This window comes from Hylobates moloch, unplaced genomic scaffold (assembly GCF_009828535.3).
Source record: "Hylobates moloch isolate HMO894 unplaced genomic scaffold, HMol_V3 SCAFFOLD_8, whole genome shotgun sequence".
NCBI lineage: Eukaryota > Metazoa > Chordata > Mammalia > Primates > Hylobatidae > Hylobates > Hylobates moloch.
In genome coordinates, this window is record NW_026652283.1 from 4,291,001 (window position 1) to 4,302,787 (window position 11,787).

General features: G+C 46.5%; 1 protein-coding gene across 1 annotated transcript in view; it reads left to right on the forward strand.

Moving 5' to 3' along the window:
- CCND2 (cyclin D2) overlaps nucleotides 1–9,551 on the forward strand; it is a 28,477-nt gene extending 18,926 nt beyond the window's left edge. Inside the window, exon 5 of the mRNA XM_032159341.3 lies at nucleotides 7,418–9,551. Within this exon, the coding sequence (XP_032015232.1) occupies nucleotides 7,418–7,567 (150 nt within the window). The 3' untranslated portion in view covers nucleotides 7,568–9,551. The remainder of the gene's footprint in view (nucleotides 1–7,417) is intronic.
- Nucleotides 9,552–11,787: the final 2,236 nt, after the last annotated feature.

An 11,787-nucleotide genomic window follows, 5' to 3' on the forward strand; every position in this document is an offset into this window, starting at 1 on the left:
AGGCAGTTTGGCTGTAGCGGGGGATGTCTGTTGCGGGTGTCCAGTGCCTGGGTAGGTTTGAGAGGGGAGGGCGCCACTGGCCTGGGTCCCCGGTGACCATGGCCCTGCTTCCTTGGGCTGAATCGGGGTCCTCTTCCATCCCCTCTGCACACTAGTCGGGCTGCGTGCCAGCATTGATCTCACTGCTTCCTTGTCTATAGAACCTCTTGAATAAGGCCCAGCTTTTCCTCAGCTCTTTATCCAGAGCCCCTGGCAGAGTCACTGGGAGTGATGCTTAAGAGAGGAAGGAAAGAGGAAGGAAGGAGCAAAGGACAAAGGCAGGCAGACGGGTTTCCAGTACATTTCCAATTCACTGGTCTGTCCATGTCCTTTGAAAAGCTGTATCTTTTTTTAACTTCGATTCTGTGTCAGGGCCTTCCAAGCCTTCTGAGTTTTCCCTAACCTTATCTTAGAGTAGGTTAAATGAAGTGGCTTCATTTTCACATGACACAGTTGCACAGATTCACTCACTAAAAAATGGAATTGAGGCTCACGGGTCATAAAGATGTTGTGAAGTTACTGCAAGATAGTTAACAGAAGAAAGACTCTAGTCACCTGTTCCTTATATTTATCCTTTTTTGTCTAAGTCACATCAAAACTCTTTGTCACATTCTTTAAAAAAAACAAAAAACAAAAAACAAAACTTTAGATTCAGGGGATCCATGTGTGGTTTGTTACGTGGATATATTGGGTGATGCTGAGGTTTGGGCTTCAGTTGAACCCGTCACCCAGATAGTGTACACGGTACCCAATAGGGAGTGTTTCAACTCTCGTCCCTGTCCCTAGACACCTTCTTAAATATTGCCCGGAGAAGATTCCAGGATATCCCTTCCTCAGGGTCATCCTGGCATTTTATGGTCCTGATGATCAGTTAGCTATTAAAAAGCAGGGAGGTGGAGGCGCCGTGGAAGAAGTCTCAGTTTCGACCACATGTGTGTGATTCCTGGGGTTCAGCATCGTGTCTTTCTGTTCCGTAGCGGGAAGTGCCGGCGCCCTCGCCGCACATGTCATTTTCAAGGCTCCACTGTTACAGATTCTGTCTTCCGTGGACTCTTCGGGGCCTGTGGTCAGGAACCTTGTGAAGTGTTCCTGGAAGCTGGGGGTGGGGAGGTGGAATAGAATCGGGGGCTGATGCCTCCCTCTCCTGCCTCATTTTTCTGTGGGCCTCATTTGGTATGCAAGGAAATAAGCCAAACAGCCTGTGAAGAAAGGAAGAATGAGATAGTTTCCTAAGTTGTCTCTGCCTGAGTTGGCCGCGGGTCTGGGGCTCATTCAGCCCTTTGTCCCCCTGTTGAGTGCAGTGCGTGTGTGGTGACAATGGAGTGGTGCAGTTACACTGAGGGCTAATGGTAGGAGTTCCGTCAGCCCATTCATGGAGGCAGAGGAGGGTGCAGGGCGCGGAGCTGGAGCCAGCAAGCAGAGGAAGTCAGAGGCCCTTGTAACGAGCTGAAGATCACAAACACTGCTGTCAGGGCTCCAGGCTTGGGGGTGGGGGCAGCCAGGAGGGAAGGGGGCAAGGGAGGGGGCCTATCATCGTGGAAGTTGGCGGTCTGCCCGACCTCCAGCGCGGTAGGGTACCACCTGTCCAGGCTGACAGACGAGCATTATGGCTTCCCTTTTAATCAGCTTAATTTGGGGCATCTCAACACAATGGCTGGTGCTTTGGAGGCTGCAGGAAAGCTGATGTCTTAGAGCCGCCGCACTTGACATGCGTGTAACATCTTTTGATTAGAGGCGCTTTCGTGTTTTTCCAGCCACTTGGGCTACGTCTGTCTTTCTTGGAGATTCTCTGGTCTGTATATCTTTACTTAGAGCTTAGAAGTCGAGGTATATAGGAAAAAGGAGTTCTGAAATTGGAGGCTTGCCCCTTCTAAAGCCAGTCTGAGCTTTCAGCCAGATGTCACTGTGGGGCAAGCCATGTCAACTCTCCACACTCCATTCCCTAGCTGAGAAACGAGAGCGTTTGGCTATTTGATTTCCAAAGGCCCTTTGGACCTCCAAATTCTCCAAGTCTGTGATTATTTATGTATGTCTTCTTATAATCCAGTCCCTTTGGAAACACTAACTCCACTCTTCTCTCAGCTTGATCCTCTAACAGAAGCAACCTGGTTAGATTTAAGGTGGAGGTCTTCCTCTCTCCAGGTGGTTGCCCCCATCCCTACCCCCACCCCAATCCCATGCATTCTCCTGCCCTCCTGCTTGGGGCAAGACCCGGGCGATGTGGAGTTTGTTATGTCCAGTTGCAGGTATCAGCACCATTGCACAATCTCCTCTGCCTTCCCTTCCCACCAGCACACAGAATTTATATGCCCTTCACAAGTCCAGAAAGGGCCCCTGCCATGCTAAACAAAGGTATTCATATGCAAGGCGTGAGCTCTGTCTCATGGAAGGGAGAGGCCAAGTTTCCACCATCAGAGAGCAGTGTTCAACATCATTTATACAAGACAGGCTTTTGCTCTTTTAGTCTTGCTGAGCTAGAATGAGGGGTTTGTGTAGTTGAAAGTCAAGCTGATCATTTTCAAGTTTCGTGGAAATGGAACCTGAAGGAAGGCTAGGTGGAGACTGCAGAGAGGGTTAGCGTCCTGCTTTGCCACAAGGTAAGTCTAGAAGAGGGTGGGGAAGGGAGTTAAGAATTCTTCATTCATGGAGTACCTGCTTTGGTCATCCTTTTATCTTCCAGTCAGAGGGGTCATCAATCAAGAGCTGGCCAGGCTGGGTGTGGTGGCTCATGTCTGTAATCCTAGCACTTTGGGCGGCCAAGGCAGGTGGATCACCTGAGGTCAGGAGTTCGAGACCAGCCTGACCAATATGGTGAAACCCTGTTTCTATTAAAAATACAAAAATCAGCTGGGCGTGGTGGCGTGCGCCTGTAATCCCAGCTACTCGGGATGCTGAGACAGGAGAATTGCTTGAACCCAGGAGGTGGAGGTTGCAGTGAGCCAAGATCGCACCACTGCACTCCAGCCTGAGTGACAGTGAGACTGCATCTCAAAAAAACAAAACAAAACAAAGCTGGCCATAGTCAAGTCAGTGATGATTTGGATTGAAATTAAAATGTGACTAAAGAAAAGAGAGAGTATGCAGTTTTGTCTATCTATGAAACCTTCCTCTGTTTTATGTGGGATAGCCTGGGCACTCATTCTTGGCTAGAACTTACATAAAACGCTACTGTGCACGCACATGTCACCTCAAGTCCCTTGGCTCTGAAAGTCCAGTAGAAGTGACAGCCAGACATCCCAGTCCTCCCTGAAGGGTTTTCTCAGAACTGTTCCTTTAAGGTCTCAGGCTGCTGGAAGGGAAGGCTGATAGCAGAAAAAGTGGGGACACTGGGAACCCCAAAGGGAAGACGTGCATGGCCTGAAACCGAGTTCTTTAGCTTTCTGGAGCCTGGTCTCCCCAAGTGGAGGGTCATGCTGGCATGGTTAATTCACTGATGGCCATGGAGTCCCAAGTTGGCCATATTATCGCGGTAGAAGATACATTAACCCCGATGATCTTGCCGGGGGCCAGAATAGAACCTGTGAGGCAGGAGAGCAAGGCAGGATTGGCCGGGAGGCAAGAGGGTTTTTGTTGAGGAGCAAAGTCTTCACAGGAACTGCAACTTGGAAAGTATTCACCGAGGGCTATGCCACGCGAAACCCTCTTTAAAGGTACCACATTGCTAGGCCTAACGGGCATTTCTTTTTTAATGTAATGGCTCAGAGCTATTGTCTACCACACCTCGCATGCACACGCACACACACGCAAGTTCCCTCAGTCAGCCAAGAATCCTGCCATCTCTTTTAGATAACAAAAGCTCTTAGGCCTTATGCTTTGGGTAGGATTTGACTTCCATGGGCAAGTATTCAGTTGGAAACAAGTATATAGTCACTGCCTCTGTGGTATGGAGATACTCTGATTTAGTCCCTCTGCCTCTTGGGAAAAAAAATTGGTAAACATCCCCTTCAACAGCTTCTCAAATCCCTGTACAGTAGAGGAACATTACACGTGAACTTCCTGGATTCAATGGATTCGTCTTTGCAAGAAAAAAAAAAACAGAAAGAAGAAAATATCAATTTAGATTGTTAGGTCCAACGTTTCGCTCAGTGAGTGAGCGCAGGGGATGAGGGAGGATGGACGGAGTGTGGGGTTGAAGCTGCGGTTCTGGGTCTCAGCTCCTGCCCATGTACCGTGGAGTGAGCATCTCACACCACGATGATTCTGGCATTTAAGTCAACTCCTTCACACGGTGCTCAGATGGAGAAAGGGCTGTCTATGTCTATCCCAGCTTTAGAAGAAAAACTGATGGCATGAGACTTGCCATTCCTCTCTGATGTAGAACCTTCCTAAGGGACATTCCACAGTAGTTTTGACCGTTGTCACTTTTTGCCTTTAACCCCCACATTCATTTTGAGTCTATATTTAGTATTCAATTTTTTAGATTATAAGGATTTAAGGTTTTCAGACATCTACTGAAATGCAAGTGGCCCTAGAAACATTATACTTTTAGGCTGGGCTCAGTGGCTTATGCCTGTAATCCCAGTACTTTGGGAGGCCAAGGAGGGCAGATACCTGAGGTCAGGAGTTCGAGACCAGCCGGGCCAATCTGGTAAAATCCCATCTCAACTAAAAATACAAAAATTAGCTGGGCATGGTGGCACGTGCCTCTATAATCCCAGCTACTCAGGAGGCTGAGGAAGGAGAATCACTTGAACCCGAGAGGTGGAGGTTGCAGTGAGCCAAGATTGTGCCATTGCACTCCAGCCTGGGCGACAGAGCAACACTGTCTGTCTCAAAACAACAGCAACAACAACAACAAAAAAAAACAGAAAAGAAAAGAAACATTATACCTTAACTTTTCCCACCTAGCGAGTGGTAACCTGTGAGGATAATGCTGCCACATGCTCCTTGAGGGAAGAACTTGGGGAAGAGCTGAACAGGGATGAGGCAGGTGAGCCCCATGCGATTTATCATCATTCATTCAGCTCAACAGGTCGGACAGGGTAAGGGATGTGACCAGGAGATGCCACAGGAAAGTCTGAGAGGTGTTAGCAAGTCCCAGAGGCCAGTGCTTGACTCCATTTCAGCCTTGTTCAGGGTGGCACGGAGACTCCTGCTGCTGGGTCATGTCTGTCATGTTCAGCACTCTCCCCAGCACCAGACACGCAATCTTGACTAAAGATTGTCAAGATCTTGACACACACTTCACTAGTCTTGACTAGACGCGAATCTATACCTCATTTCAAAGAAATCTGAATTCTTTCAGGTTCCAGGACCAGTTTATTAGAAATAATCACGATCATTTATTGAGCTCCACTTAGCACTGCACATATGTCAGTATCATCTCAGTTGCCCTTTACTCTGGTTGTTTTGTGGGGAAACTGAGATCAGAAAAGTTAAATAACTCAGGTGCCACCTGCAAGTATGGTGGGTGGGCAGCAAATACCACCCTTCCTCATTTCATTGTTCCAGGTGATATTTCATCTCTGCCTTCGGTCTTTAGTCTGTGATTGTTCCTAATCTTAATTTTCATTGAAAGCTATAGTTTGAAATGTGGGATAGACGAGAGATAGGAAAGGAAAATTTAGAGGTATGGAAATTTTTTTACTTAGTGGTTAGTTCCAGCTTTATTTTATTTATTTATATGTTTGTTTTTAAAGATGGGGAACTTGTTATGTTGTCCAGGCTGGGATCGAACTCCTGGTTTCAACTTCCCGCCTCAGCCTCCTAGAGTGCTAGGATTGCAGGTGTGAGCCAATATGCCTGGCCAGCTGTTTTAGATCTTTGGGAAATAAAGAGAATGCTTTTGGGCTTGGCAAAATAGAAACCTCTGGGTGGGGAGAATTGCACAGTGAAAGAAACAAAAGGGAAGTTTATATTAAACTATGAAAAGACACACGGAGGTTCGATTTAACATATTTTCCTTATGTATGTGCTTAAGAGAGTGCACAAAGGCACCTTTGCAGAGGAGAGAGGCTAGAAAATGCCTGTTAGGGGCTGGGCGCGGTGGCTCACACTTGTAATCCCAGCACTTTGGGAGGCCGAGGCGGGCAGATCACGAGGTCAGGAGATCGAGACCACGGTGAAACCCCATCTCTACTAAAAATACAAAAAATTAGCCGGGCGTGGTGGCGGGCGCCTGTAGTCCCAGCTACTCGGACAGGCTGAGGCAGGAGAATGGCGTGAACCCGGGAGGCGGAGCTTGCAGTGAGCCGAGATTGCGCCGCCACGGCACTCCAGCCTGGGCGACAGAGCGAGACTCCGTCTCAAAAAAAAAAAAAAAAAAGAAAAAAAAGAAAATGCCTGTTAGAAGCAAGTCTACTGTTTGTACCCTCTTACTAGCACCAGGAACGGTCCCTGTCTATTGATACCTGTGACTTGTCATTGCATTGCATGTCACCTGCCTAAGAGAAGCTCCTGCCTGGGGCAGACACACTGTCAATTACCCCTACAATATAGAATGATACTAAAGCAATGCTGCATATTCTTGCTTATTCCCAAATTGGATGGCTCAAGGGTCCAGAATGTTGTAGACATTCTGCATTATGTCTTTATAAAGAGAGTTAAGGAAATGGTAAAGAAGCAGAAAAAATTGGGGATTTTTTTTAAGTATTTACAGTGAGGCGCGGTGGCTTACGCCTGTAATCCCAGCACTTTGGGAGGCTGAGGTGGGTGGATCAAAAGGTCAGGAGTTCGAGGCCAGCCTGGCCAATATGGTGAAACCCTGTCTATATTAAAAATACAAAAATTAGCCGGGCATGGTAGCGGGCTCTTGTAGTCCCAGCTAATTGGGAGTCTGAGGCAGGAGAATCGCTTGAACCCGGGAGGCGGAGGTTGCAGTGAGCCGAGATCGTGCCACTGCACTCCAGCCTGGGGGGCAGAGTGAGAAAAAGTATTTACAGTTTATGTGAGGGTCAGTACGTTGGTTCATTGGCTTCCTTCTTATCTAGTTCTCAGGGGCTGAGTTTGCTAATGTCGTAGCACTTCTAGTAGCCTTCCCCTTTTCTCTGCCACTTCCCAGCTTCCCCAGGCAGAAAGCATCTGGTTGGCGCCTTGATTACCAGGCATCCGTAAGTGACCATCATTTAGGCCAGTGCTTCTCAGAATACCAGTCACCTGGGCTCCACTAAAATGCAGGTTCTGAATAGCTCGGCCTGGGTTGACTGAGATTCTGCGTTTCCACCAAGCTCGCAGGTGATGCTGATGCCGCCAGCCCATGGACCCCACCTGGAGTAGTGAGGTTCCTTGGCACTTTAAGAACATCCCTCCTTTATTTCACATGTATTTCTACTGGAAACTAGCACAGACTCATGCAAGCTAAATTATGCGTGTTTTCTCGGTAGGCTGCTCTGTGTCCTGTTCCTCTTACTAACAGCTCTGGTCTGGACCATTGTTCCAGGATTGTCTCAAAGCTTGCCAGGAGCAGATTGAGGCGGTGCTCCTCAATAGCCTGCAGCAGTACCGTCAGGACCAGCGTGACGGATCCAAGTCGGAGGATGAACTGGACCAAGCCAGCACCCCTACAGACGTGCGGGATATCGACCTGTGAGGATGCCAGTTGGGCCGAAAGAGAGAGATGCATCCATCATCTGCTCTCTCCTTCTTTCTGGTTATGTTTTTGTTCTTTGTGTTTTAGGGTGAAACTTAAAAAAAAAAATTCTGCCCCCGCCTAGATCATATTTAAAGATCTTTTAGAAGTGAGAGAAAAGGTCCTACGAAAACGGAATAATAAAAAGCATTTGGTGCCTATTTGAAGTACAGCATAAGGGAATCCCTTGTATATGCGAACAGTTATTGTTTGATTATGTAAAAGTAATAGTAAAATGCTTACAGGAAAACCTGCAGAGTAGTTAGAGAATATGTATGCCTGCAATATGGGAACAAATTAGAGGAGACTTTTTTTTTCATGTTATGAGCTAGCACATACACCCCCTTGTAGTATAATTTCAAGGAACTGTGTACGCCATTTATGGCATGATTAGATTGCAAAGCAATGAACTCAAGAAGGAATTGAAATAAGGAGGGACATGATGGGGAAGGAGTACAAAACAATCTCTCAACATGATTGAACCATTTGGGATGGAGAAGCACCTTTGCTCTCAGCCACCTGTTACTAAGTCAGGAGTGTGGTTGGGTCTCTACATTAACATCCTTTTGCTGTCTGCAGTAGCTGCTACCTAAAAAAAGATGTTTTATTTTGCCAGTTGGACACAGGTGATTGGCTCCTGGGTTTCATGTTCTGTGACATCCTGCTTCTTCTTCCAAATGCAGTTCATTGCAGACACCACCATATTGCTGTCTAATGGGGAAATGTAGCTATGGGCCATAACCAAAACTCACATGAAACGGAGGCAGATGGAGACCAAGGGTGGGATCCAGAATGGGATCTTTTCTGTTACTGTATTTAAAAGGGTAATGTGGCCTTGGCATTTCTTCTTAGAAAACAACTAATTTTTGGTGCTGATTGGCATGTCTGGTTCACAGTTTAGCATTGTTATAAACCATTCCATTCGAAAAGCACTTTGAAAAATTGTTCCCGAGCAATAGATGGGATGGTTTATGCAAGTCATGCTGAATACTCCTCCCCTCTTCTCTTTGGCCCCCTCCCTTCCTGCCCCCAGTCTGGGTTACTCTTCGCTTCTGGTATCTGACATTCTTTGGTACACAGTTCTGGTGTTCCTACCAGGACTCAAGTGACACCCCTTCCTGCTGACATTCCCATCACAACATTCCTCAGAAAAGCCTGTAAACTAAAATCTGTTACCATTCTGATGGCACAGAAGGATCTTAATTCCCATCTCTATACTTCTCCTTTGGACATGGAAAGAAAAGTTATTGCTGGTGCAAAGATAGATGGCTGAATATCAGGGTGTGGCATTTTGTTCCCTTTTCCGTTTTTTTTTTTATTGTTGTTGTTAATTTTATTGCAAAGTTGTATTCAGCGTACTTGAATTTTTCTTCCTCTCCACTTCTTAGAGGCATTCAGTTAGCAAAGAGGTTGGAGCAACAACTTTTTTTTTTTTTTTTTTTGCACAATTGTAATTGACAGGTAATGAAGCTATTTGTTAAAATATTTGCCTTTTTAAGTGAAAAAGAAAAATCAGAACAGGGCTATTTGAAGAATTATTTTATACACAGATTCTGCCTTGTTTCATAGTATGAGGGTTGAAGACGGAAAACAATCTAAGGGTCTCTCATTTTTTTCATTTTGTTTTGTTCAGTTTGGTTTTTTTTTTTTTTTTTGCGCTGCTAAGAAGCTAAAATCATCCATCCTTATTCACATTGACAGTACCTAGCTGTAATGTTTCACAGAGTGTGCTGCTATTTTATAAACATTTTTATAATATATTATTTTACTGCTTAAATTCCAAGTCCTGAAGTAGATGGTTGAGATATGAGTTCTTCGTACTGGAAAAGCCCTTCTGTAGTTTGTTTTCTTCTGGTAGCATATTCATGGTTGTTTTTTTTTTTTCTTCTTTGGTTTTTTGGTTTTTTTTTTCTCTGATGACATTCTTCAAAGACGGAGTATTCTTTACCTCAGGTTTACTGGACAAAATCAATAACTACAAAAGACAATGATTCACGCTTTTGTTTTCATAATACCTCACAACCGTACAGTTTCTGCTTGGGAGCCCATTCGCGTGAGGAACACAGAAGCAGTGTGAGCAGGGCTGACTCCCTCTCAGGTGGAAGGCAGGGCGGTCTCATCACTCCCAGGGACCTTTTTGGTCGTGGAGGCCATCGGGCTCCCATTTAGACCCTGGTATCCTCATCGTGATGGAAAAAATACATTGAACCAAGGGATCCTCCCTCCCCTTCAAGGCAGACGTTCAGTACAAACATTTATGCAGTAGACTCAGACGTCGTAATTTGCACTTAGGTACCAGGTATCAGGAAAGAGACTAAAAAGAATTCCAGCAGGCTGTTTGGAGATCTTCATCTTGCAGCTTTTTCGAAAGCGGGGCTTCATCTGCAAAGGGCCCTTTCATCTTGAAGTTTTCCCCTCCGTCTTTCCCCTCCCCTGGCATGGACACCTTGAGTTTAGGATCATCTCTGCAGGTTTCCTAAGTCTGAGTCTGCGAGTAGATGAATCTGCAGCAAGCAGCGTTTATGGTGCTTCTTTCTCCCTCCTCTGTCTCAAAACTGCGCGGGCAAGCACTATGCAAGCCCAGGTCCTCTGCTAAGTGGTACTAAACGGTCAGGTTTTCAATCACACTGAATTGGCAGGATAAGAAAAATAGGTCAGATAAGTATGGGATGATAGTTGAAGGGAGGTGAAGAGGCTGCTTCTCTACAGAGGTGAAATTCCAGATGAGTCAGTCTCTTGGGAAGTGTGTTTAGAAGGGTTCAGGACTTTGTGAGTTAGCATGACCCTAAAATTCTAGGGGATTTCTGGTGGGACAATGGGTGGTGAATTCTGAAGTTTTGGAGAGGAAAGTGGAGCAGCCAGCAAGTTAGCTAGCCAGAGTTTTCTCAAGAGCCAGCTTTGCTCAGCACACTCTCCTGGGCCCCAAGGAGTCCCACAGAATGGGGAAAGCGGGAACCCTGGAGTTCTCGGGAATCTTGGAGCCTAAAGAGAAATCGAGGTGCAAATTCATTTCGCGGCGACTGACCCTTGAGCTTAAACAGAAGCAGCAAATGAAAGAACCGGACAAATAAGGAAGGGCACAAGCCTCCCCGACTCTATTTACAGTCTGGAACTTTCCACTCTTCCTGTAGTCCTGAGGCCCCTGGGTCCTTCTAGCTTTTCTCTTTCCCATCCTTGGGGCCTTGTGTGATGATGGGTGTGGGGCTGCTGATGGGAAAGTCGGGAGTTTGTTAGGCTTTTCTGCGTGCTCCTGCTTAAACAAAAGAAGGAATCCTGGATTTTGCCCTCTCCTTAGATCTTAGTCTCTTTGGTAGCAGTTTTGTTCCAGAGGGGCTCCTCTCCCCCTTGCATTTGAACTTGCTCTTTTTTTTGTTGTTCTTTCTCTTCTTTTTCTTACCTCCCACTAAAGGGTTTCCAAATTATCCTGGTCTTTTTCTACCTTGTTGTGTTTCTATCTCGTCTTTACTTCCATCTGTTTGTTTTTTTCTCCATCAGTGGGGGCTGAGTTGTTCCCCCTGCCTGCCAAATTTTGATCCTTCCCCTCTTTTGGCCAAATCCTAGGGGGAAGAAATCCTAGTATGCCAAAAATATATGCTAAGCATAATGAAACTCCATGCGGGCCCATGACAGCCAAGAAGCCTGCAGGAGAAAGCCAAGGGCGGTTCCCTCCGTAGAACACCCCATGCGTCCTGAGAGGCGAGCTCCTTGGAGAAGGGGCTGTTCTTCCAGGAGGCCTTATTTTGAACTGCCTCAGGACCCCACTGGAGAGCACAGCATGCCTGACTACTGGATCATCCTTGGTCTATGTGCTCTGTACTGGAGGCTCTGTTCTGCCTCTTATCAGCCAGGTCAGGGGCACACATGGCTTAAGTGACAAAGCCAGAGGAGAAGGCAACCCTGACGGCATCACGTTGCATCCCTTTGCTAGCAGGATGGGTAACTCTTCAGACGGAGCTGCGCTTTCCTGCAGTCTAGCACCTCTAGGGCCTCTCCAGACTGTGCCCTGGGAGCTCTGGGACTGAAAGGTTAAGAAGATTAGGCAGGATCAGATGACTCTCTCAAAGAGGGCAGGGGAATTTTCTCTCCATGGGCCACAGGGGACAGGGCTGGGAGAAGAAATAGACTTGCACCTTATGTCATGTAAATAATTGATTTTCTAGTTCAAGAAGTTAATATTGGTA